At 41.1% G+C, this 26,989-nt stretch overlaps 1 protein-coding gene across 6 annotated transcripts in view; it reads left to right on the top strand.

Annotated features, from left to right (window-relative positions):
- Positions 1 to 5,049: 5,049 nt before the first annotated feature.
- Positions 5,050 to 26,989, top strand: part of DZIP1 (DAZ interacting zinc finger protein 1) — a 41,422-nt gene continuing 19,482 nt past the window's right edge. For 2 of the 6 annotated variants that reach the window (XR_010440225.1, XM_064712670.1), the window contains exons 1-11: positions 7,402 to 7,590; positions 8,921 to 8,990; positions 9,064 to 9,558; positions 14,057 to 14,141; positions 15,675 to 15,799; positions 17,941 to 18,102; positions 18,788 to 18,925; positions 19,930 to 19,992; positions 21,241 to 21,381; positions 23,671 to 23,719; positions 25,007 to 25,066. Coding sequence is in view for 5 of the 6 variants with exons in the window: in XM_064712670.1 (XP_064568740.1) it covers positions 8,988 to 8,990; positions 9,064 to 9,558; positions 14,057 to 14,141; positions 15,675 to 15,799; positions 17,941 to 18,102; positions 18,788 to 18,925; positions 19,930 to 19,992; positions 21,241 to 21,381; positions 23,671 to 23,719; positions 25,007 to 25,066 (1,321 nt within the window). In the remaining variant the exon portion in view is untranslated. Of the gene's footprint in view, positions 5,348 to 5,597; positions 5,719 to 7,400; positions 7,591 to 8,920; positions 8,991 to 9,063; positions 9,559 to 14,056; positions 14,142 to 15,674; positions 15,800 to 17,940; positions 18,103 to 18,787; positions 18,926 to 19,929; positions 19,993 to 21,240; positions 21,382 to 23,670; positions 23,720 to 25,006; positions 25,067 to 26,989 lie in introns of those variants that run through there. The other 4 variants (XM_064712638.1, XM_064712629.1, XM_064712647.1 and 1 more) reach the window with 4 other exon arrangements.

The raw sequence follows: 26,989 nt of genomic DNA on the forward strand, positions 1-26,989 counted from the left end.
CGTCGGGCGTGAGGGAGCGGCGCGAGCGCGCCCGCCCCGGCGCGTCGGCCCCGCCCGGGCGCGGCGCCTCACCCAACATGGCGGCGCGGTCGGCACGGGCCCTCAGCAGAGATGGCGGCCGCCCGGCCGCCCGCTGAAAGGCGCACGAGGCATGTGCCTGGCTGCGTCTGCATTTCATCACCTGTCTCTTTGCCCTCTCCTGCCCTGCTCGTCTTGACATCCCTTGAGTGAAAAGTAGTTAACGATTTGCCCAGAGAATTACAGAGACTGAAAGTCGGATTGGGAAATACAGCCTTGCCTTATCACAGAAGCACGGAATTTCCTGAGTTAGGATCCATCAGGGTCATTGAGTCCAACTCCTGGCCCTCCACAGGGCATCCCAGGAATCACACCATGTGCCTGAGAGAGTTTTCCAAACACCTCTTGAGCTCTGTCAGGCTGGTGCTGTGAGCACTGCCCTGGGGAGCTGTTCCAGGGCCCAAACATCCTCTGGGGGCAGAAGCTTTTTCTAATATCCAACGCAAACCTCCCCTGACACAGCTCCAGGCCATTCCCTCAGTCCTGTCACTGGTCACCGCAGAGAAGAGATCAGTGTCTGCCCTTTCTCTTCCCCTCATGAGGAAGCTGTAACTGCAATGGGGTCTCCCTTCAGTTTCCTCCTGGCTGAAAACACCAAGTGACCTCAGCTGCTCCTCATATGGCTTCCCCTCCAGGCTCTTCATCCTCATGGCCCTCCTTTGGACACCCTCTAACAGCTTCACGTCTTTCTTATATTGTTGCACTCAAAACTGTCCACAATATTCGAGGTGAGGCCACACCACTGCAGAGTGGGACAATCACCTCCCTATATTGCAAAGCAATATAGCTGAAATATAAAAACTCTTTAAAATGGATTCATCAAAATTAGGCTGGTTTCACAAACAAGTTCCTTCAGAATTCTTGAGTTTGGCATGAAAGGGTGGATGAGAAAGACTACACCGTTCATGAAAATACAAAGTTCAACGTGCTGGAAAGATGGAAAGCTAAGGAATTTCTCCTGAGCTGCTGCTGGTGATATATAGTAACATCAGAGGGCGGCAATTAGCAAGGAATGACTTTTGAAGCTACTCATTGCTTCAGAGACAGTGAACTGAATAAAGTGACATTTGGTGGAGACAGTTACATCTGTGGAGGACCCAGATTGGCTTAGTGAAACAACTGATACATAGAATTTCATTAATTGTCTCAATTCCAAAACCACCCTAACAAAAATTTCCTGATCTAGGAATATAAAAGCAATATAGCAGACTGAACTGAGCAGACAATCACTGTTACAATATAGAAGCAATATAGAGAGTGTTGTGTTGTATGCACAATCTAGTACGAACATAAAGGACTAGGTGAGAGAGGATGATAACACAGAGATAGTATTCTCAGGACTTGTACCTCGTTTTTGTTCTCACCTATGTACATCCCTGTCAGAAACTTAGCTGTGATGGAGCTAAATGAAATGGTAGTGTACATCTGCTTAACATGGGATTCTTGTTCATGTAGGCTCATCTTTTGGGAATTTCACATTTGGATTGGTGTTCACAGGAGAGAGCTGTGGGGAAATTCCTTTATCTGGGTTCCTTAACAGTTAATGGAAACAGAAAGGCTCCTACAACCCACAGTTCAGCACAAGAACTTAATGTACATGCTGTAAACTTGCACTTGGAAAAGCTGATCTTTGTCACTGGACTTGAAAGCAAGTGTGAGTGTCCAGTCCAGTCTTGTCTAGGGCAAGGGAGTAAAATATTAAATTTAGGACAATATGCCCTTATTAAAACATGTATTTTTTTAGGGCATAGAATATGTTTCAATTAAAATGCTACTCTGACAATCAATACCATTTGCTTCAAATATTGAGATAGTTATTTTTCTGAAATAAAGGATTTTATTTTGAAAGTATATGAAAAATGTTAACCTTGAACTCTTCCCGTTTCTTGATTGAAGCAATTTCTGAAGTTCAGTCTATTGGCATAACTAGTTTTGATTTCCCTGAAACTGGTTTTTGTTTACGTATCATTAATTACATATGTTTTTCCCAGCTCAACTCCAAATTTCAAACCTCTGTGATACCAGGAAGCTATTTTGTTTCTCTTGAATGTCTCTGATTTTATAAACTGTGAAAAATACCATTGACAAAGTGCTGCACCATCACTGAAGGTGTTTGTTCTTACTTTATGTCTGCCAAAACACCGAACAAAGCTTGCACTTCCAAGCACTTTAACCAGAATTTAGAGCATATATGTGTGCAGCCTTACCTCTGCCTCCTCCAGCAGACACCTCCATACTCTTCCTTTCTAAGTGGATGTTTCCATCTCTCAAGACTGGCCACATTCAAGCCACTGGCAACAGAACACCCCTCATTTTACAAGTTCTTGTATTTTACAAGTTCATGTATGCCATTGGTCTGTGATGCCATCTAGCATCCTCTTTTACTCACCCAACTGCAGGCTGCTATAGCCACATCAGTGAAAAAGTGCAATGTAGTTGTTAGAAAAACAACAAATATCTAATGTATACCATTAAAAATTCATCTAGAGGTAGTTAAGTGTTAAAATCCAAGTACTTGCTTGTGTGACCTTCCTATTGCTGCAATTGCATCAATGGTTTCAGTGTCTTTGCAGACATTTCTCTATAGTTAATTCCCTCCAAGTTTGGAAGAAAGGAAGATAAATGAGCTGGCCATCTCAGTAAAATCCAGCTAGACTTGTTATGTAAAGAGAAACTTTTAAGAGAAACTGTTTTATTGAAGATAAAAAAGATTTAATTTGAAAAGAGTCTGAAGCACCCAAACTTGAAAATAAAATTTATTAAACTACATAGAGCATCATCTATTCAAACTACTTAATAGTGGCTGGTGGCATTTGTTGGATTGAAGGAAGTGACACAAAGGGGTCAGGAGAGTGGTTCATTCTACCTTTCTTTTAAATATTTTGTTTTCCTGTGATAAAAATACATAGATTATTTCCTGAGGTAAACTGAGCAGTGGAAAGTTTGAACAAATGGAAGTATTATAGATATTTGTCACGGTTTAACCCCAGCCAGCAACTAAGATCACTTGAAAATTGAAAAATGAGCTGTGGTGGGAACTGTCAGGAAGGAAAAGATTAAATAAAGTAAGAATCTGGCTAGACTCATTGTTATACTTGCACCATTCTGGTGAAGTCAGCTTTCCACCAGAGTTAATGATTACTTGTATGCGTCACTCTGAGAACACTGTAGGAGAGAGGCTACTGAAGAGTGTATTTCTCAGTTCCCAAAACAGTTTGTCCACTGCCCTCTCAAATTAAACCATCTTGTACTACATGTGTAGTCCTCCTCCATAGTACAAAGTAGACAAATAACTTTTTCACCTAACACATTGCATTGGTGCTCTGGGGGCACTGCCAGGCCTGGCTGTCCCTGCCCTGCCTCCCTCAGTGCCCAGTACCTCCGCTACTCAGGCCATTTCCCAAACAGCCATTGCCCAGATGTCATCCTATTTCACCCCACAATCAGAATATTCTCCTTTTTCTGCTCTCCAGTTGCTCTCCAGGTGCTCATCTATGAGCCTCACAAATACCTTGCAATGCTCTTGGTCCTCTCCTAGTAAATCCACACATGTTTTAGGAGAGTACTTTTGTCACCAAAAGGTATATAAAGGTAGAACTCAGCACTAATGTGGGTTAAAGAATACCCACTCTTGCCAAGTGAGGCTGTACCACTTACAGCAAATAATTAAAGATTAATCAAGCTCTGGAACAAATCAAGAGTAAAAGAATGAAAGGGTGAGAACCACCCCTTCAGCATAAAAATCTTGGTTATAGCTCTCATCCAAGGTCTGCTTGTATATTTTGTATTAAACAGATACTAGAATAAGCAACCAAAATCCACATTTCTTCACACTTTATATACCACTCCCCTCATCAATTGAAGAGCATTTCCAGCATTTTTGCACACAATTAGAATTTACTTTGATATAAAAACCACTTTCATAGCAAGAGAGATCCTTAGAAGGCATGCTGAACAGACTGTGGTGTTGTCATTAGGGCATTCTAAGGGCATGGGGTATAAAATTTCTTGGGCACCCAAGGGCCTGCACTTGTTCCTCTTGCTCTCTGAGTGCTCCAACTATTCACATAAAGTGCCCACCAACTTGTATTGCGTATTTGCCTCCAGGCCTGACCCATAGAGGCTGTGACTGTCACACTGGAGGTTTTCAAAGTCCTCTCTTAATTAAGGTTTACCACACTAAAGCCTTCATAAAGCATCTTCTTCTGGCAATGCCTGCTTTAGTAGCCCAACAGATGCATATCTGCAGAAGCAAAAGTCATTAGTACTGAGGACTGGATGTCCATATTTGATATATGTTCAGGTTTTCCTTCAGACTAGCCTGATCCTCTGGATTGAACACCCATGAGTGACTGAAGCATGCTGAGGTACCCTTGGAGCTTCAAAAACGGAAGCACCTGAATGATTACCTCTTTTCTTAAAACTGGTGTTTGCAGTGTATGTGCCCACATCTACACTGCCGCAACAGAATTTCATAGTTCAGAAAAGTAAATTGGTGTCTCAGTAAGTCTGTACTTTGGAAAACACAGTGGTGTATCCCATGCCAAATGGAATTCCTAAATAAAGATTAGGTGTTGTAAATGTCTAATGATTACTTCCATCACTGAATTTGCCAGCATAAGTTATATTAAATACAAACTGTTTGAAATTTTCCTTGTGGCCACAAAGGCTCCACAGCATTTATAATGGAAAAACACAATTCAAAACCCTTACAGAGAAGAGGAATCAAATCAGAAGGGTTTGAGGTAATCTGTAGCTGTTGGAATTATTCTATCTGCATGATACAATACATATTTTCATTGAAAATAACAACTTCACCTGACATTACTTCGTTTAAGATATCTGCAGGAAAGCATACTCCCAGCCTTATCCTGGTACTGGAACATGGTGTTTTCCTGTAAACGTCAGAAAACTCCTCACCTCCTCCCGTTGGAGATTATCACTACGCTCTCGGTCCCTCGGGCTTCCCTCCAGCTCGGCAGGCAGGCGAGTCTCTGCAGTCCCACAAATCCCTTTTCAGCTCAGTGAGCAGGCAGGATGCTGCACATCCAGAGACCCCGCTCCATCTCGGTGGGCAGGCGGGCTCCTGCAAGCCCCAAACCCCACATCCATCTCGGCGGGCAGGCGGGCTCCTGCCCCCGCCCCACCGCTGCCCTGCCGCACCGCGCCGGCGGGGACTCCCCATCGCGCCAAGAAGTTCGCTGCTCCACAGGTTTAAACGTGTCGTGTTCGGCGACTGCGTGGCAAAACGTGCCTTGAATTTCCAAAGGTAGCCTTTCCAAAGCTTGTTGTAACTTCCTTTGCATTTTACAAAAAGGGAGAGAAAAGGCTGCTTCTCGGTCGGAGAAGCTCGGGACCGGATCAAGACAAAGGACATCCCGCCTGGGCATCAACATCTGCCCGGCAGGTTCTCAAGGAGCGAGAGTCGGCGAGCAGCGGGGGAGCCCACGCCCGCCTCGGCCGCCGACCCCTCCGCAGCCGCCACCCGCGGGCGGCCTCGGGGCAGCGGGGCCGGCGCGGGACGGGCCCGGCGGAGGCCGGGGGGCACCGCCGGTAACGGCCGGGGCGGGAGCGGCCGCAGCCCCGCCGCCCCTCCGCGCCCTGCGGCGCCCGCCGAGACCCGCGGAGCTGCAGCCGGAGGTGAGCGCAGGGGTGTCCCTTTCTGCCCCCACCCCGGGCGCAGGAGGGTGGCGGCAGGCAGAGTCCGGAGGGGCCTCTCCCCTTGGGCAGGCGGGAAGGAGCGGCGAGGCGGCCGCGCTCCGGAGCGGAGCCGGAGGTTTTGGCAGGCAGATGGAGCCCGGCTCGGGGCCTCCCGCAGGCCCGGCCGTGCTCGGCCGCCTCCCGAAGCGCCGGGTTTGGGCCTGGCCCGCGGACACCGCCGCGGGGAAGCGCCGCTTTCCCCCAGTGCCGCCCGTCGCGGAGAGGAAGGATGGCCGGGGGAGCAAGCGGTGCCAGCCTTGACGGAGGAGGCCTCGGGGGTGGGTGATGACCCTAAATTCCTCATGGGCACAGCTCCCAGAATAGAGTAAATCCGGCAGAAAGAAAAGGGGAAAAAGATCACAAAGTACTGCCTCCGTCCGTCCGTCCGTACTTCTGTCTCCATCGAGATGCCTGGGCGGCTTGTGACTCCTTTTTAAGTTCGTGGTGCCCCTCCCATCCCTGGCAGTGTTCAGGGCCGGGTTAGATGGGGCTCCGAGTGACGTGGTCTACTAGAAGGTGACCTTGCCCATGGCAGCTGGTTGGAACTAGATGGTCTTTAAGGTGCATTCCAACAAAGACCATTATATGATGGATAGATGATGTACCACTGTATGGTCACATTCAGTTAAAGCAGGTTTAGTTGGAGCAGCATGCTCCAAATCTGTATGGATATTCCTGACTAGAAACATTGGTTGAGGAGAATAAGCTGTCCTCAGGTGTGGTTTCCTTTGCTGGCTTTAAATAGTGTTTGGTTATTTTTTTCTAATTAAGCCCATGCATCTGTCAATGAAAGGCCCATATTTAATGTGTGCTTTTTCAGGCTTCTTCTGCTTGACACACAAAGTGGTAGCTTTCAAATTCACATGGTTTTTATGTAAAGAAATTTCTCTTATGTCAAATACATGAAGCACATATTGGGCTTAGATCTTTGAGAGTTAGATTTCATTATGTGTAATATGGCAGAGTTATATGTGATATACATCAAAAAAAGTTAAATAGATTTCTTTGAAGATTTGCTGGCGACTCTGTTCGTGGAAAAGGAGGTGGCAAAAATGTCATTCTTGCAGAAGACTGCAATGTTGCAAACAGCACACAGTACCTTTTCTAAATTAAAAAGAAGTGGCCTGGTAAGTGATGGAAGAATCTAAATGGAATTGAATCTTGGGTGTAAGTGTGACCAGTAGGCTTAAGGTTCAAGGTCCAAAAAGCAACCTACATAGAAATCTACATAAAACTAAGAGCTTGTAATTTGTGAGGGTATTTGTGTTGGTGCATGTAGCAACATTACTGGTATTTTTGTGGAAGTAGTTCTATATTGTGATTACTGGTAGACATGTTACTGTTTATATTGGAGAGGGTGATGTGATGAGAGGTGAGGTTCATTACAAGTTCCTAGGAGGCAAATGGAGGGAAATACTAAGAGGGAGTATGAATGATGTGGAGGAGCTGAAAGAGGACAGAGGAGGCCTAACATGATTAGGATCTACATGGTCTATGAGAAGAAGGTGAAGGAGCTGGGCTTATTTAGTGTGGTGAAGAGAAGGAAAAGGGGCCCTCTAATAGTGGCCTACAATTACTTGAACAATTGGGGTAAAAAATATTCAAACCAATTTTTAATCTTGGTAAAAGCAGATACTCAGCAAGACATTAAGAAAAATGTTTTCATCAGGAGGAGAGCACAGACATGCAACAGGTTGTACAGGGAGGTCATGGATTGTCTGTTCATCTTAAATGCCACAGGTGATGTGAACTAGTGTGCGGCAGAAATTTGGACTGGACGATGATCACCAGAGGTCCCTTGAGAACATCTCTGTGAGTCTATAATGCATCATGTAGAGGAATCTATGGAATTGAGTGTATGATAAGATATATATTGTGTGGTTGTTCTTGGAGAGATATGTATCTAGGAATGACCAAGAGGATGAGAAACTAAAATATGTATGGAAGGGACTGAAAAGTTAGGGAGGTATAAATGTGGAACATGGCAGTAAGGCAGATGTAGCTAGGAGACTGAAATATTAAGAAATGGTAACAGGAAGAGCAGGTTTTTGGAGAAGAGTGGAATAGATTAATTTTGTATGATGGAGGAGAAGGATGCTGCTGCTTAGAAATAGTGTTGAAGCAACTGAGAAGGAGCAAGGGAAACACCAAACTGGGGAGCACTGGGGGTTGAGGTGGGGAGAGGATATAGGCAGAAGTTGGTTGTGTTGAAGAAAAGTATTTGTGCCTGGATGATAAAGTAGGTGATCTATGCGAGGCATGAGGTGCTTCACGGGGCTGAAGTGTTTGGGCTCAGTAAAATGAGACAGGAATGACAGATGTGGTGAGGTTATGGGGTTGTGTGGTTGCAGGAGTGAGTCTGGTGTGTGCTGATACCAGGCAGAGGTGTGTTGATTTGATGAGTGACGAGAGCACGTGGAAGCGGCCTGCCAATTGTGACTGTGTTAAGGTGAGGAAGGTGTTTGCAAGCAGCCGACAGGTGTGTGGGCATTGGGAGGGGTACGGAGTTGCACTGGAGAGATTGCATGGAGCTACCAGCTGAGGCACATGAGGGTGCAGCAGCATGAAGATGTACAGAGAAACGACATATGTATGAATGCTGATGGTGGGGAGGTGACAGATGTTGTCACATCTGGGAGACAGTTGAGTAGCCGTGGCTGGAGAAGGGCACAGGACAGCACAGGAGTAGAGGACTGCGAAGGGCTGGAGTCAGGAGAAGCTTGGAGGCGGCACAGGATAGGGAGGCACGTCGGTGCAGTGAACGTGCGAGCAGGGTGGCATGTACAGACTTCCAAGAAGTGAAAGGAATGTGGAGCGAGAAAGCGTGTGCTGTGTAGCTGTGTCAAGGATGCAAAAACATAAGAGCGGAGCCGAGGACACGTTTGTTGATGCGAGTAGCGTGTGAAGATGGTAAAGGATGCGCTGCGTGCGGGGCAGCGGGAGCACCGGGACCCGCGGGACAGAGCTCCCTAGCGCGGCGCTGCCAGGAGGCTGCGGAGGCGTCGCGGGAGGAGGATGCTGGGAGGGAGAAGGACGGGATTTGTGCCGAGCACGGAGCCGAAGGAAGGGCCGTGGGGCGGGGAGCGTCGGGGCGGGCGGGAGGCGGCACAGCCCGGCGTCACTGCCGCCTCCCGTCGCGCAGGCCGGGGCTGCTATAGCGACGCGGAGGACGCCGGCGCGGAGCGGAGCCGCAGGGACGGAGCCCGGGCATGGTGAGCGCCGGGACTGGCGGGCGGGCGGGGCGGGGAGCGCCGGCCGGGGCTGAGCCGTGTCTCTCTCCCGCAGCCCTTCTCCCAGCGCACCTATCACCCGCCTGCAACCGGGCCCGGCGCGGGGCCGGCGGCGTTTCCCGCGTTCCAGTTCCGCGTGCGGCACGAGAACCCGGACTGGCGGCGCCTGAGCACCGTGGACGTGGAGCGGGTGGCGCGGGAGGGGGACGTGGCCGTGCTGCAGGCGCTCCTGGAGCATGTCACCTTCTGCAACGCCGAGCGGGAGTGCTGCCCGCACTGCCAGGGCCCCGCAGACCCGCTGCTGCTGAAGCTGCTGCGTCTGGCACAGCTCTCTACCGAGTACCTGCTGCACTCCCAGGAGTACCTCAGCGCCCAGCTCGGCAGCCTGGAGGAGGCCCTGAGAGAGACACAGGCCCACCGTGACCAGCTGGCCAAGGAGGTGGCCCAGCGCTCGCAGGATATCCAGGGGCTTAAGGAGGAATGCCGGCGGAGAAAGAAGATGATCAGCACCCAGCAGATGATGCTGGAGGCACGAGCCAACTACCACCAGGTGAGAGGAGAGGGCCTGGTGGCCCAGTCGCCCATACCTTGTCAGCTCTGAGCCTGCTGGGATGGGCAGCAGAGCAGCCCCACTCTGCTGGCGTGCAGTTGCTTGCTGGGTGAAAGGCTGGAACTGCAAGGACCAGTGACCTTGCAAAAGGAAGTGCATTGCTGGCACTTGTTTTCCATCTGTGTTTCAGAGACTCTTTGGAGAATGCTACATCATCTTTAACAAATCCTCTTTTTTTTACTAACAGATGCTCTTTACTCTTGGATTTGCTTTAGATGCATCTGAAATGTCAGATACACACACATACAAAACTTATGATAAACATGTTGCTACTTTGTTGTGTTGCTGTCTTTCTTTGTCTGCCAACTTCGTGGTCAGAAAATACACAGGGCAAATGCGCTGGAGCTGATGCTGAGCAGCAATGCACTGTCCTGCCCTGATGTTCTCCAGGCACAAAGTTTCTGCTTGTGTGTGTGACTGAGAGGTGACTCAGGCAAGATGGTAAAGAGCTTCAGTGAGTTAGCTCAGCTCTGATTCCACAACAATCTGTTCCTAAGGGGTCTCCCTTAAGAACCTTAATACACAGCTGTTCTGACTGACAGTGTCATGGCACTCTGTTTAAACTGGGAGGGGTTTTTTGTCTCACTACAATGGTGTGGTAGTTTGGTCTAAGTATTTTTCAGCATCAGCGTTTTCAGGTTTTGGGAATGCAAATTTCAGCTTCAAATGTAATCTGAAGTCTAAAGGGTACACTGGGCACAGACTTGACATGATTTCAGGCTAGCTCTGTATGTTTAAAGTTCAATATTTAAGACATCAGCTAAGTTGGCTCAAGTGTTTCTGTAAGGGAAAAGGTACCTTATGCCCCAAGAGTAGAACTATACATGAAGCAAGGTTCATGCATTCAAGTGTTAGTCTCAAGGACAAGCTGCTGATATGGTATTACTTAAAAAAAACACCTTTATGCAGCTCACAAAGTAGTGTGTCGTGTGTTGCAAAAATAAATGTGCCATTTTATGTATAAACCTAAATAGTTCTCATACTGTGATTGCCAAATGTTATAAAGTTTTCTGGAAATATTTGTAGTGTGCACCTGTCTCTGAGGAAGCTGAAAAACATGGTAGTGAACTTGTCTCATTGCTAATCTGTTCAATGGCATTTGCAGTAAAACAGAGATGGAAATCTATTTCCCATTTATAATTTGATTCATACAAAGTAAACTTATGATCTCCCCTCTCCTCTTTCATTATTCTATTTCTTTTCTCTAGAAGTTATTTAAGTTCACATGAGAAAAATAAGTTCAGGGAATGATGTTGAACAATACCTGAAGTTCTACAGTGTTTTCAGGATTCTGAGTTTGAATGCCAAAATAATTAAAACTCTTCCCAGTGTTTGTAAATGCAGGGTAGTAGTGTGATCAGTAAACAACAGCTCTGTGATATTTATCTCTGCCATGATCTTCCTTGCCAGATATAGGGGCTTTTCTGGTGTTCCTGAGAGGGTAGTTCAGATTCCATCCCCTCAAAGTCTTGGATGTTTTGCAAATATGCCTGTTACTTGTTTACAAATAAGCCTTTTTTTAGCGGAAGTGCACTTTACATCTAATGTAAATGTTTTGGAATTCAGATGTAATGCCTTTCATCCAAGATCAATAGAAGTTTTACCATGAAATGCTATTATTAAATGGTACTGATACCTACAAGTAATAAATTTAAGTCTTGTTGGTCAGTACCTTCATGTGAGCAATAAAAATTTAATTTTAACTAATATTTTTCACTTTTTTAATACTTTGTTCAGAAATCTTGCATTCTCATGTACAATGTGGGCATAAAGTGCATATTGTAGTTAACACTGAAAAGTAGTTGCAAGAAAAGTGTTGCATAATTCAAAACTTAAATGTTCCCTATGTTAATCCTGTCTCCTGCAGTAAGAGCTTTCTTTCACTACCAGCTAGTCAAACTGACATGAAGTTTGTGCTTGAATGGATAACATTATTTCACAGCCAATTTAGTTCTGTAAATCATGTGCAATCTGTTACACTGTAAGCTCCCTCTTGGTTGGCAGTAATGCTTTGCTGCCATATTATATCACTTTATTTTGGTTTTGTAGTAGGTCTTGCATTTGCTGAACAAAATTTGTCTTAATTATTCATGGCCTTAGTGTTTGCTGAAAAGTGTATTTTATAGGATACCTGACTACCAGTGGCAGCATTTTAAATATAATGTGAAATTTGAGAATCTCACATAATCACAGCATCATTTAGCTTGGAAAAGACCTCTGAGATCATCAAGTCCAACCTTTGGCTGATCAGCATCTTGTCAACTAGACCATGGCACTAAGTGCAGTGTTCATTTATTTCTTGAACATCTCCAGGGTGGTGACTTCACCACCTCCCTTGGCAGTCCATGCCAATGTCTAACCACCCTTTTAATGAGGAAATTCCTTCTGATGTCCAGCCTGAACCTTCCCTGTCACAGCTTGAGGCTAAGTCCTCTTGTCCTGTCACTTGTTTCTGGGGAAAAGAGGCTGAACCCTGTGTAATTACACCCTTTGTTGTAAAGAGTGGTAAGATCTCAGCCTCCTTCTCTGCAGGCTGAACACCTCCAGCCCCCTCAGCTGTTCCTGGTAGGTCTTACACTCCAGACCCTTCCCCAATTCCATTGCCCTTCTCTGGATCGGCTCCGGCAGCTTAATGTCCTTCTTGTAGTGAGGGGCCCAGAACCGGACTTGAGGATTTGAGGTATGGCCTTGCCAAGGCTTGCTGTAGAGGGACAATCAGTGCTCTGGTCCTGCTGGCCACACTATTGCTGATACAGCCAGCGTGACACTGGCCTTCCTGGCCACCTGGGCACACACTGGCTCATGTTCAGCAGCTGTTGACCAAATCCCTGTGGTCCTTTTCCACTGAGCAGCTTTAGAGACACTGCCCTAAGCCTGTAATGCTGCAGGGGGTTTTATGGCTGAAGTGGAAGACCTGGTGCTTGGTCTTGTTGTACCTTATGGAGTTGGCCTCTGTCCATCAATCCATGCTCTCCAGACCCTTCTGCGGAGCATTCCTACCCTCCAGCAGATCAACAGATTCCTGTTCAATTGGTGTTGTCTGCAAATTTATTTAAGGTACACTGAATGATCAATAAACATATTAAACTGGACCGCAATCTCTGGGCCTGGCCATCCATCCAGTTCTTAACCCAGAGAAGAGTGCACCTGTCCAAGCCATGAGCTGCCAGCTTTTCCAGGAGAATGCTGTGGTAGATGGTGCTGAAGGCTTTGCTGAAGTCCAATAGGCAATATTCACAGCCTTTCCCTCACCCACTAGGCAGGTCACCTGGTAATAAAAGGATCAGGTTAGTCAGGCAGGACCTGTCTTTCCTAAACCCATTCTGGCTGGTTCTGATTGTTTGGTTGTCCTGTATGTGATCACACTGAAGATGATCTGTTCCAGAACATTGCCAGGCACCAAGGTTAGGCTGACAGGCCTGTAGCTCCCCAGATCCTCCTTCTGGCATTGATTATGGTGACAAGATCTTGAACCTATTAAGCTGGTTTCTTACTGTCATATCACACTGACAAGTAAGATGACTTTTTTGAGTGTCTGTGTTTTGTTAAAATGTATTTATTTTTAAAAAAGTATGAGATAGAGGTAATGAATGACCCTCAAGTGATGAGGAGCCCTCATGCATATGTTACAGTGTTTGTAGATGCAGCTTCTGTCCTTGTACAACCCACCTATTTTAAATATATTCTGAACATTAGTAGAATGTATTTTGAAGATGAACAAAAAGAATATTTCAAAAACGGTGGGATCCAAATTTGACTTCAAATTTATATTCAAAACTAGTAGGTTAATTATAGAAACAGTAATTGAAAGAACTTCGTGCTTCAGAAGGATTCTAGGTGGCATACTAATGTAGCTACATACCTTTTCTTACAAAATTGTGTACTGCTGCTTTACCTTGGTTGAAATATCTGAGTATTTTACATGTCCTTTGAGTATTGCCATCTTACAACTCATATACTGAAACCCATCATTGTTGGCTTTCTCCAGCTGTGTGGTGCTCTACTTTGTGGTGTTGCATGAATCTTAAGAGCACCTGAGCTACTGGCTGGCTGGAGCCTGTGTGTTGTGCTGAAGAGGGTTGTCATGCCTTTTCTTTATAGTTCTCTACCTACAAATACGAATCATTGTCTGTGGTTTATATCTGAATTTAAACTTGCTTGGCCAGAGTCTGTTCTGTTCAGTTGGTACAGTGCCTAGCACAATCAGATTTTTGCTCATCACCATCACTGTGAAATGTTAAATAACATTAATATACTAATGACTTTACAGAAATTGGGTACCATGAGAATTTTTGTTCTTATTCTTGTGAGATGGAATTTGTTGAAGTTACCTTCTTTTTACATTTGAACAAAATGTAATAACCTGTTCAAAACCTTAACCACTGTATTTACCAAAAAGATGTTACTAATGTTTTTTTAACTGTTTTTTTTTTTGTAGTGTCCATTTTGTGAAAAGGCTTTTATGACCTATTCCTTTTTACAAAGTCACATTCAAAGACGTCACCCAGGAGAGTCTGAGATCGGTATGTATTTAATGTTATCAAAAAAATTGAGAGAAGTAGTTTAGAAAAGTATAAATACAGTGAGGATGTGCAGTCCATGATTTTGTGTAACTTGGAAGTAAAATTTTTACTTTTAATTTTTGAGTGGCAGATCCCAGATTTGTGTGAATGCAAGTGCCACTGACTGATACAATGTATTGGGCAACATATGTTTCAGTCTCTGGAAAATAGTTAACGAAAACCTGTGTGCCATATCTGCAGCATCTTTTCAAACTAGCATTTGTGTTGAATACTTTAGCCAGCAGTACATTTCAGAGCACAGTTCCTCTTCAGGCATGTGTGTTATGAAGGCGTGGGTAAAATGAATAAGCAGCACTAAGGAAAATAAATTTTGTAAATACATAATTATAAATACATAAATAGTCCACCCCACCTGAAATCAGTTTGAATAGGATCAGGGTCTCCTGAACTAAAGTGACTGTAAAATGTAGTGAGAAAGAGAAACTGTTCAGAACAGTCTACCTTCATCTATCCATGATACTCAAGGTTGCTTTACCACTAACTTGAATACTTTTTTTCTCTCTTCACTAAAAGATGTTCAGTTTGAAAAACAATGATGTCAAAGTTTCTTTCATTCATATCTAATTTCTCTCCTTCCTGGTAGGCTGCATGCTTATGATTTATTGTTAAGGACAAACAAGTATTGACAAGTAACAGTGGTTAGAATAAGAACAAGTTAGGAAAAAAGGAACATTTGGGAGGAGAAAAAGTGGGAAGAATCTAATGAGGTCTGAAGTGTAGCTTGTCAGGCAAATGAAACCGCAGCAAGAGTGAGAGGGGTCTGATTAAGCAGCTGAGGAAGTGTGAATATATTTTAAAAAGAAAGAAGCTCTTGTGCACCTTACACTTGATAAAAATGATAGTGTAAGATGCTGCAGAAACAGTTGAAATAATTGTTCTATAAAAGCCTGAAATGGCTCTCTGGGAAAAATATCCCATTCAGTTATTTCTGAAATAATATTCAGATTCCCAGATGATGGGCAAGTAAATAATTGGTAAATTGATGAAATGGTTCACAGTTGAAGATTGCTGTGATTTTTGTGCATTTTAACGTATTTTGTTTGATATTCCCCCAATTCTTTCCAAGTAAATAATTTGTTGTATTCCAACTGTACTCCTTACAAAAGTTATTTAGAATAAACTTAATCTAAGAGATTGAAAAACTGAGGTTCACTTTGTCCTTTGTACATCCTTTTTATGAGCCTAGGAATTTAGATTCCTATCAAATTAGGTTATAGAATGCTTTTTCATGTAAATATTTCATAAACTATTTCACATGTAATTGGTACAAGTATTTGAGGGTATGTTAGCAGTCCAGAGAATATATGTATTTAAAAGCACCTATGGAGAATCATGGTAGTGGGAAGGGAAATGGTCTAAGAAAGTCACACTCTGTGAATATGTTACTGAAACACTAGAAATGTATTTACAGTAAGTTTTACAGTTCCAGAAATTACAACAAATCTTCTTAAAATCTGTGTTTCTTTCAAACAGAACAGAAGAAGAAAGGAAATATAGAAAAATTGCAGGATGAGATTGAAAAACTGAAGGAGCAGTTGCAGCTCACCAAGTCCCAGTTAGAGTTTGAACAACAGGCTAATTTGGCCAGGTTGTCTAAGGTAATACTTAGTAAGTAATGTGAATGTCTCAAAAGAATTAGCACTTAGAACTGTGTTCACTCAAGCCACAGAAGTACTGGATTTCCCAAAGTTGAACACTTTCAAGATTCAGCTGGCCAGGGTCCTGGGCCACCTTGTCTAGTTTGTGCTGTTGTCAAGAAAGGCTGGACCAGATTATCCTGGAGGATAATCCAATCTGATCCTTCCAACCTGATAGTCTGTGATGGATAATTATTTTTTCCTTGTTTTCAGAGGAAACCCTGATCTGTCAAACATGCAGCGTTGTTTTGCATTAACTCAGCTTCAGACTTCTCTTTCTTCAGTCCTTTTGTTCCCCCTGTCTTGGAAGTATTCAGCTTCCATTTTCAAAAGTCCTGAATGACTAAATCAAAAGCTGCTAGAGTTTCACTTAGGAGTGCAGGCACTGTCAGAATAATGGGTCTTGGCCCTGTGTGGACGTGTGGAAGGTATTCTACTCATTCATTCTGTGCCTAGCTTTTGAGACGTGCATCTATATTTCTCCTGCCCCCAAAGCATTGTTTTGCTTATGAGGTGGAACTTTGAGTATTCATAACACATTCATTCAGAACAATGTAGATTTTTTGGTGCCTTAGGGGCGTCTTTTGAAGTCACTTGTCTTAACTGGGACTCCTAACTGCAAGGGGACTACCTGAAATGTCCTGAAGCTACAGTCTGCAGTGTTACACAACAAGAAACTTTCAAAACTTCTCTGTTTTTCTGGGATGTCAGGGAAGATAGAAATGTGTGGTGTGACTGGTTACAGTTTATCTGCCATGACTGACATCCACTGTCAATTCAGGTGGCACAATGTTGCTATCTTTGGTTGAAAGAGCAAAAGATCTTATCCTTGACTGAAGGACACAGATGATCTCATTCTTCCTAGTTGTACAATGATTGCATATTACAGAGAACAAATTCAGAGTGAATGCTGTGATGGAAAAATGTTGGTGTTTCCTAAAAGATACATATGTCCTGGGCAGTGAAATGCAGGACTTTAAACAATTTGAGAACTATATAAAAATTCCTCACTGTGCAATGGAATGGTTGAAGTAATCTAATGGATGAAGTGGGGTAAAGGCATATAGGGATAAAATAGTTCTAATTTCATTTATGAAACAATGGGTTCTGAGCTGAGTGCTGTTACTGAAGGGCAAGATCTTAAGCTTGTGATACATAACCCTGGGGAAATGTTAGTGGCAGCTAGCAAAGAAAATCAAATACTACCAATTATTCTGAAAAATCTCTGTGCAAGCCACAGTCTTAATGTGTTGTATGAGTCTAGTCCCTTCATCTCAAAAAGGAGAGGATAGAGCTATAAAAGTTACGGAGATGGGCTACAAAGATGATCAGTCAGTATTTAAAATGACAGAGCATGCTGAGAGTTGTCACTCTGAAAAAGAAACAAACACTTGATGAAGATGGAGGGTGAGATAATGATACCTATGAAGTCATGAGTTTCACAGAGTGAATAGTGATTCTCTCTGTTCTCCAGTTCAGGGCTCAGAATCCATCAAATGTACCTAGCAGGAGCCAGATTCAAACAACTAAAACAAGAAAAGTGCTTGGCTCTTTATGCAGCTTGCGGAGCTCATTGGCAAAAGGTGTTGCAGTTGCTAAAGCTTATGCAGCCACAGGAGATGACTGCAAAGTGTGTGAGGAGAAATGTATTGAAGTTTATGCAGTTAATGAAGTTCACAGGACTGTATCAGGCTCCAGAAGTCCTCTGATCTGAAAACAGCTGGCAACTTAGAGACTAAAGGAGAACATACATGTTTGTTTGCCCCAATATTAGCCTTTCTTACTTACACATTTAAAGCCTTTGTGAGAACAGGATACTGAAGTAAGTGAATCTTTGATATGACCAAGTAAGGTCATTTGTGTGTTTTTCAGTGAAAAATAATAAACTGCCTGAACTGTTTTGAAGCATACTTGTTTATCTTGTTTAGCAAAATGCATAATTTGCTACCCTAGAATTCTTTAAAAAATCTGGTGTTATGTTTCTTGATGTCACAATATTTCCCAAATGTTGAAGGGGACTGCATTCCATATGTAGTTTGGGAGCTTGAATTTGTATTAACTGTGAGGAAAAATCACCAATATTTTTTTTTTTTTAATTTCAGGAATGCGAGCAGCAAAAATCAAAAGAAGAAGAGTTTCTACAATCATTTCATAGATGGAAAGACGAGGAAAGAGAGAAATTTGCTGATCAAATAGAAAAAGTGAAAGATATGTTTACGAAAGAGCTTAAGGACTTACATTCAAGAAATTCAACCTTAGAAAATGTAAGCAATTTGAGTTTTCAAACATTTTAAAGCATGAATCCCTTACAACAGATGGCAGTCAATTTCACATATTTGAAATGTGATATAGTCATTGTAAAGCTCTTCCTACAGAACTCTTAAAAACAATGATTGAATGGTAGCTATAGTTGTATCTTTGTATACAGGTATTTTAATAAAATAATTTCAGGTTGCAGGTCTTTTTATTTAAAGTATTGCTTTGTATGAATGAAGGATCCCTTCATCACTTATGTCAGTTTTTTTCTGTACTCCTCAGCCTTTGAATGCCCGTTTATAGTTCAGTAGATATTGTTGTGGTTGCTGCATGTTAAGTATCCTTATGTTAATATTTTCATAAGTGGTGTGGAGGACACTAACCTCTGCATTACAGTCCTGACAGAGTTAATTTGTTTTCAGCACATACTTTGGAAATGCTCACTAGCAAGACAATCATGAAAGTATGGCTGGGTCAGAAATCAAATCTGCATGGTATTTCCAGAGCAGCTTACATTTTGCAGCTGCTAGGTGCTGTGTACTTTTACAAGTCATATTTATTTTAGATGTAGATATTATTCATGACGTGAAATTTGATAAATGCTGACCTCACATGAAATGGGAGAAATATCTGATGCAATCTCTGCATAACTGTGTTTAAAGAAAATTTTGTATTCCTCCTCCCTCCTACTAGCAACTGTTAGAATTACAAAAGTCCAATATGCAACAAAAATCCAATTTAGGAACACTGAAAGATAGCCATGAATTTACAGAGGAGAAACCTCATCATCTTCGGGATCATCCATATGTGGTTAAACTTCTGGAAAAACAGGTAACACTGTAATTTAATGTATTGCTTTTGATAGATTACTTTCTTTCTTTATATTTTTCTTCATCTCTAAGTAGGATATGACATCCCTAAGTAAAATTTTCATTCTTTTTAATGCCAAAAATAGCTAGTTTTAAAGATTTAATACTATTTAATACTATCCATATAATGCAAACAAGGATTTATTTTCTTTATCTATTAAAAATTAAGTAATTGATGCTTATTTATTGATATTCTCTTATTCTTTATGATTAAGTATACCTGTCTTTGCCAAGGGTGGTGGCAATTCAATTCCAGAAGGCTCTATTAAAGCATTAATGTTTACCCATCCGTGAGGCCACTTACAGAAAAATTGGAATATTCCATTTCCCAAAATGAAAAAGAAAATTAGGAAACTTTCTGACAGGATTTTCCAACCTGTGCCTTTTGTTTTCTTTCATGGTTTTTGGGATGAAGACCTTTGTTTACTGTTGGTGTTATACAGAAGTTTGATCACTTCTGTGCAAAGATGTGCAAAACTTAGTTTTGCTTTATGTTTTTTATTTATGTCATCAAAGAAAATTGGCTTCACTCTAAAACTCATATGTTAATTCTGGGGTTTTGTCATTATTATGCAAAATACATTGTTAATGAGTGCTTAAAATTACATTCTTTAGAGTGAAAACCCCCTACACTTACTACTCTTTTTGTTAATACACAGAGATGTATCAAAATGCTTGTGTATTTCTCACTCACAGTGACTGCATATACAAATCAAAGAGAAAATACAGTTTCTAGAGTGATTGGTAAGAAAACTACACTCAGATACATAAATCAACTGTTCTAGGCATTAAATACTGGGTTACTCAAATTTCATCAAATCTGTCATCTTTTTGGTATTTATGCTTTATTTAGAAAAATAAAGCTGCGTATATCAAACAAAATGCTCATGTTCTATTAACAAGAAACAAAGCTGCATATATCAAACTAAATGTTTGCAAGAATTAACATGGATTTCCTCTATGCAGGAAAAAAAGTGGGTGTCTTGTATGCAAGCCAAGTGTCATGATCATGAGACAGAAACGTCCCTGGTAAGTGGCACAGCAAACCACTTACACCTAAAGGAGACTTTTTTTCTTTTAATTTTCCCTTTCAGTAGTTCTTGATATGCTCTAGTACATCTGCCAGATATCAAGATTTTATAAGAGTATGTCCTCTTAGCTGTATTTATCATCTCTGTGTTTCTCTTATGGTAGGATCTTGGTGTTTCTGTTAAGGCCAGGGTTGAAAATGAATTTAGCATTTCAGAATGTGACAGAAAACTGAAACTGTATCTGTCTTTAGAAAAGCTTACAGCTTACAGCTGTTTCTGTGAGCGCTGTATTGTACAGTATATTCTATGTTATGTAGCTGTATAGTTGAGATCTGACTTGCCAGCATGTAGCTTTCATCCACCCTGTACCTGCTGCTACCATGGACCTATGGCATATGTCTCAGTCTTTTTTTTTCTCCTTCTTATCACTTCTCTATTGCTTTTTCTGTTGTAGCTTTCTAATGCAGAATCTGTTCAGCTTTTCCAGGAGAAAACACCATGGGATTTTATTTTGCATCAGTTTATATATTTTACTATACAAAGCTTTATTCCTCAGATTTCTTTTTACATCTGCATTTCTTTTTAATCTCTTTGCTGCTTTGTTTCTCTTGCTTCTTTTCCTTTCATTTTTCTTTCATCTGCGTGACCATGTAAGAACTGAGCAGATCATAGTGGTCTGACCAATGCTTCTCCTCCTCTGGCAAGAAAACATTGGGGATGAACCATGGAACAGTCCCCAAAAAGGATGTAGTTAAAGATACACCCACATACAGTGCAAGAATAGAATAAGGGAGAAGTAATGTAAGTATTACTTTTGGGATGGTGCACCTAAATAATGTTCCCTTTCTTCCACATTTGGAGGTAATATACTAGATTTATTATACAAATTCACATATCACCTCCTTAAAATATCATTGTCGGACACTATTTACAATTAAAACATTTTTATAGATCTACACAATTTTTCCTGCAATCTTATTTTTAGGCAATCTCAGCAATTTGTGTGTATGTCCTTTTCTTTATATTGAGATTTAGGTAGCCTTCCTTGGGTAATTCAAAAGTGATCCAGACAATTGTTCTATGATATAAACAAGTCCTAGTGAAGTCACAGAAGAAATCAGGTTTTTGCAGAGAAAAAAAATGTTAAAAGTATCTAAGCATGACACTTGCTTGTTTAGACTTTGTAGCATTAAAATATTTTGTATGGTGTTAATATGATGTTACTTTTCTCCTGATTGCTTTCTAGCTACGGTCAGAGGTGGAGAGCACCAAAACAGCAGCAAGGGAAGACCTGAACAGAAATAACATCTTTTACAGGAAGAGGATAGAAGAATTGGAGAAGAGGCTTCAGGAGCAGAATGATCTGATTATTAGTCAGAGGAAGCAGGTCTGTTTTGTGAAACACTCTGTTTTAGAGAGCACAGGACACAGAGAAACACTATGCTAGCACTTGGGTTTTATATTTCTCTGATAGTCAGTATTCGCAGTTTGTAAAAGTATTGCTGGAGTGTTTTGGTTAGGCTTTGGAAATTATGTCAATAAATAAGAATAGATCTGGAAAAGAGACAGGAATGTACCAGGAATTAACACATTTGATAAAGAAAGGCTTAATAAACCAAAATTTTTTGATAGTGAAAAGTATGTAATCATAACAGGATCTAGTGTTTGAAATCTGAAAATACATTACTTCTCACACTGAAAATAAAGTATCATATTCATTACTGTGAGAATAATTGTTTGAAATATTGCCGTGGCAAATGTAACAACACCAAGTGCCAGATTCTCCACCTGAGATGGGGTAACCCTGCTTATATCCATGTATTGGGGAACAAGAGGCTGGAGAGAAGTCCTGCAGAAAGAGATCTGGGGGTTTGAGGTGATGTCAAGTTGAATGTGAGTCAGCAATGCCCTGGCAGCCACAAGGGCCAGCCATGTCCTGGGATGCATCAGGCACAGCATCTCCAGCTGATTGAGGTGGGGGATTGTCCCACTCTGCTTTGTGCTGGTGCTGCCTCACCTTGAGTCCTGTGTGCAGTTTGGGTGCCTCAGTGTAAGAAGGGCAGCAGACTTTTTCAGCACTCCAGAGGAGGGTGAACAAGGTGATCAAAGGTCTTGAGGGCATTTTAGGAGGAGCAGCTGTTGTTACTTGGCTTGTTCAGCTTGGAGAAGAGAAGGCTGAGAGGTGATCTCATCACAGCCTCAAGGGGGGCAGTGGAGGAGAAGGTTTTGATCTCTCTGGTGATCAGTGATAGGACACAAGGAAATGGACTGAAGCAGGGGAGATTCAGATTGGACATTAGGAAAGGGCTCTTTACCCTGAGGGTGGTTGGGCACTGGAACAGGCTCCCCAGGAAACTGATTGTGGCACTAAGCCTGTCAGAGCTCTTGGTGTGTCTGGACAATGCTCTTAGGTTTAAGTTCTAGGTAGTCCAATGAGGGAATTGGACTTGATCCTTGTAGGTCCCATCCAGTGTGAGATAGCCTGTGATTCTATGTTTGGAAATTAATTGTTTTTGCCTAAAATAAGGCTTTGTTGAAACATAACTATAGAATTTTAGAGATGATTGGTGGGGGAAGATCTGGGTAGTCTGGAGTTTAGACTATGGCATGATTGTGGCCTATTCCTCTATAAGATGGTGCATTCTTTGTAAATCTAATTTTACACATTTTGCTTGAGATTAATGTTAAACTTATACTTAAGTTATGGAAAGAAACTTATAAAATATATAAACTTATACTTAAAGAATGGAAAGACAAATAATAGCTTTTACATCTCCACCTTCACAAATTTTATAGCTGGAGAAATGGAGGACAATCATAGATGAATTTCCTTCAATAAAGTGACCTTTGGAAAGATAACAGTATGACCACAGATGTGGAATAGGTTCAGAGGAGTCTGAGTGTGGTGTTTGTGAAATACAGTTGTGCAGATCTACATTCTCAATCCCTGCAAAATAGAAGGCCTTGAGAAATAGCTAACTCTTTTGCAGAATCCAAACTTAATGGACAATGAATAGAGGCACTACTGGCTGTAACCAAACTGATAAATAAAAGAGGATCAGGGTCCAATATCTTGTGCCAGCTCCATCTGACAGTGGCTGTGTAATTGAATGAATTGTGTTCTTCTTCTCTTTGGGGAATTGGAGTGCAGAACATTGTTTTAGTGATAAAGGATTCACAAGTTTCCTGTTTTCTTTAGATCACATTACAGACAGCGTGTTTCCTTTACTCTGTTAGTTCAGTGCTTGTCCTGGGGTGTCAAATAGATAAACCTGTAAAGCAGAGAGGAGAACTGTTCGTGCATTTAAAATCAATGTGCCATTAAACACTCCAGTGTTTCCCTGTACTGGAAGCCAGGCTTGCAAAATGGGGTATGAATTGCTGAGGAGGAAAGTATTGAAACTCTTAAGTGCTGAAGTGGCCCCTATGTCTGCTCTCATTGACTTAATTACAAGATGTACAAAGCATGAGTGGTCATTAAGACAACACAAAAACATTTATTAAGCATGAACAAAATATATATTGGACACAGAAGTAGTATTTTTCTCCCCAAATCATAACCCATATTTTCTCTTATGGAATAGTACTGAAACTAGGTATTTCATGCTAAATGCTCATTCTAGATATTGATCATTTACATTTGTATCTATTAATGTATCTGTGTTTTCTCCTTTAGATAAGAGAATTGTCTGTGAAACCACCTCCAAGTGTTAAAACATATGATGGTGAGTACAAACTGTAAGAAAAAACAGACTTAGTTTCTGATTTCTGCAGCCTGGCTGAAACAAGTATAGACATCAACTTGACTAACAAAATACTGAAATAGAATCAGTACTGGAAATGTATTTGTTTTTTCACAGGGTACCTACCTGTTTCGATGCCACTATTTACAAAGATCATGTTGGTAGCTGTAAAGACTTCTAATGTACAAAGTTGATTGCTTAAGTAGTGAAGAGATGTGAAATAGAACAACTTTATTATGTAAAAAACTTCCAGATTTGCTTTATGAAGTATAATTTTAATTTATTTTCTTTTCATGCTTGACTGTCCTTAGGCTGCAGAACTCACAAAAGGGAAAATACTGAAAGAATAGACAAAACTGATTAACTTGTCAATTAAGACACAGATGTTCAAAGAATGTTAAGAACTCTTATATTTTTGTCTGTGCAATACTTTAACATCTGAAGCTTATTACAAATAGCTAAACCTGATAATAGTGTTTCAGGATATTGTCCTGCACTACAAACACCCATATGGGTTAATGCTGCATTTGCACTTACTTGAAGTAAGTTTTTTGCAATAGGTGATGACTGCTGAATTAATTCTGATCCCAGTTTGTAAACCATTTTTCTGTATTAAGAAGACACTGCCTTGAACTGAGTCAAAGAGCAGGGAGTAGGTTCAGATTGAGGAAGGCTATATGGCTTCTCAGTTCTAGCTGGTCATATCCATTCACACTGAAGCACAGACAAGTAAAAGTCCATGGCAGATTTGCTCCTAGCCCCAGGCTGATCTGAGCCATGTAGGATTGAAGCTTAATTCACTCCAAGGCTACACCCTATACATGGTCTATAGATGTATGAGTGTTTGCACGCATTGATGTCACTTGTGGATGCTGCAGATCCTCTCTGGGGAATACAAGCCCTGGGCAGGCTGGTCTTGACTAAGTAGCTTTGGGCCAAGGCTTCTTCCCTGTGACGTAAAGGCAGCATGCACTCATGACCAAAAAAATGATCACATTCTAGTCCAGTGATGATTTAGTTAGAAAAGTAGTTTCTTTTCCTGATTCTGGAAGTGTTAAAAATGCTAAGCATACATAGAGATGTACTTTTTTGTTGTAAAGGAACGGTTTTTACTTTGTAAATGTTTTGTTTATTTTTTACCCATTAATGTGAAAAAATAACTGATTTATAAATATGATTAAATATTGCTATATTTAAGAATCTGTATTTTTCTGCTACTGTTTACAATAATACAATTTTAATATTTTTTTACTATTATGTTATTTTTAGTGAACACTCCTGTAGAGCGTCTTCAAGAATCTAAACCAACTCCATCAATTCCCCCACCTGGTAAGTTTTTTTGATAGATCCAGATCCAGTACTTTCAAATCTAACCCTTTCTTTTCTCAGATCATAGGTTTGTCAAATCATTTGTCAAATAATTTCTCAGATCATTTGCTTTTGTCAAATCATAGGTCTAAGAGCAGTTATATTGAAAGAACCTAATTTCTATGTCAGAGTTGAGAATTTCTATGAAATAATTATAAGGATGTACTACTGAGAAGAATAAATGAAAAACAAATTAAAATAATCGTAGAATATTTCTTAGAATAGTCATATTATTGAAACAGATGAAATATATTGAGGAAGATATTTTCTAATGGAAAATATGCTTATGCTGGATAGGTGCATTGTATGCATGTACTGGATAGGTACATGCATCTACTGGAGTTTGTATAGGGAAACATGTGGAGATGTTTGTTTGCAAGTCTTGAAATACTGTATTTTCCATGTGATTTCAAATGGCAAGGAGTAAAAATACTAAAGAAATAATCAAAATAGGCATTTATCCTGTCCTAGTTCTTCCACAGTATACCTGAGGCTACATATAGATCATTATTTAGGTGTTTTAGCTTGTGGCACTGTGGTATCCTTTAGAAGGGGAGGGGGGGCAAGGGAGCTATATTTACATTGTTTTGTACCTTGTTTTGTGAAAATAGTTTTGTTTTTTAATCAGTTTGCAAATTAATGGAGAGTTTTGTTACTATACCAATATTCTGTGATCAACTAATTCTTTATTTTCCTTTTAAGTAATGAAAAACAAGCAAGCAAAATGTTTAAAAAGTTTAGTGATATGAATTGTAGTTGAATATTTTTTTTCCAATTATTTCTCTTAGTTTTTAAGCCTGTCACAGGGAGACTAAATGGAATTTGTCTGTGAAAAATGTAGATAATTTTTCTTTTTCACCAAATACAAAAAGTTTTGAAAATGCCTCTGTGGAGAAAGGGTATTATGTACCAAGCTTTCAATGACTTCATGAGGAATGAAAAACTCATGTAGTGCTCCTTTTCAACTATGTGTTATGACAAGAATTAGTTTAAAAAGGAAAAATTATTGCATTATTGCTAATTATTCTATGGCAACATTATTTGAATAGTACAGAGATTTTTTTCTAAACTGTGCAAGGTTTAGTAGTTCATTGCTTGTAGCTTCCTAAGTTAAACTATATGGATGAATATTGTGTAGACAAAAGTAATAGTAAATGAAGTATAGAGAATTAGGGATACCATTTTGAAAAATTAATTCTTTTTCATTTAAGCCAGCCTCATTACACCAGAACAGCAGTTCTGGTTCTGGCTAAGAAGTCTCACAACACATATTTTAGCAATTGCCCTGAATTTAAGATTTAAGTTTTATGAAGATTATTGCTGCTAAAGACTTACCCACCAAGTTCGTCAAGCATTAGTTCCTTTGTGCATTTGCTTTCATTTGTACTGAGCACAGTTCCTGAGGAACAGTCAGGAACTGTGTATTTTTTGTACTCTGACAGTTTAATGATTTAGTTCATTCAGATCTTTCATAGTTTCTTGCTGCTTCAAATATGAAGTTTGTGACATCTTGTGAAACTTCTCAAGATAGAAAAGGCTATTCCTGCCATTGATACACAAAAGATTCACCATCAGTTTATTATGAAACCTCAAAGAAGGTGTTCCCTTCAGATTCCTTTGCTGATTACTATTTTATTTATCTCTGCAGGTCTCTCTGTCTGTCCCCTTTCTTCCCTTCTGGATTGTTTTTTAAACTTGCCTTACCTAATTTTCTGGAGGTTAGCAGAAGTTATGGTGTCTTTCCCGAAGTTTTCAGGACTCCTCAAGGGATTGACTTTCTGAATTAAGACATCATGACTGCATCTCATGCCTTTATGAAAAGGAAAGCACTTCCTGGTAACTTCTGTAGACAAATTTATTTAGCACAGATCATCTTATAATTGC

This window comes from Zonotrichia leucophrys, chromosome 1, assembly GCF_028769735.1.
Source record: "Zonotrichia leucophrys gambelii isolate GWCS_2022_RI chromosome 1, RI_Zleu_2.0, whole genome shotgun sequence".
NCBI classification, from domain to species: Eukaryota; Metazoa; Chordata; class Aves; order Passeriformes; family Passerellidae; genus Zonotrichia; species Zonotrichia leucophrys.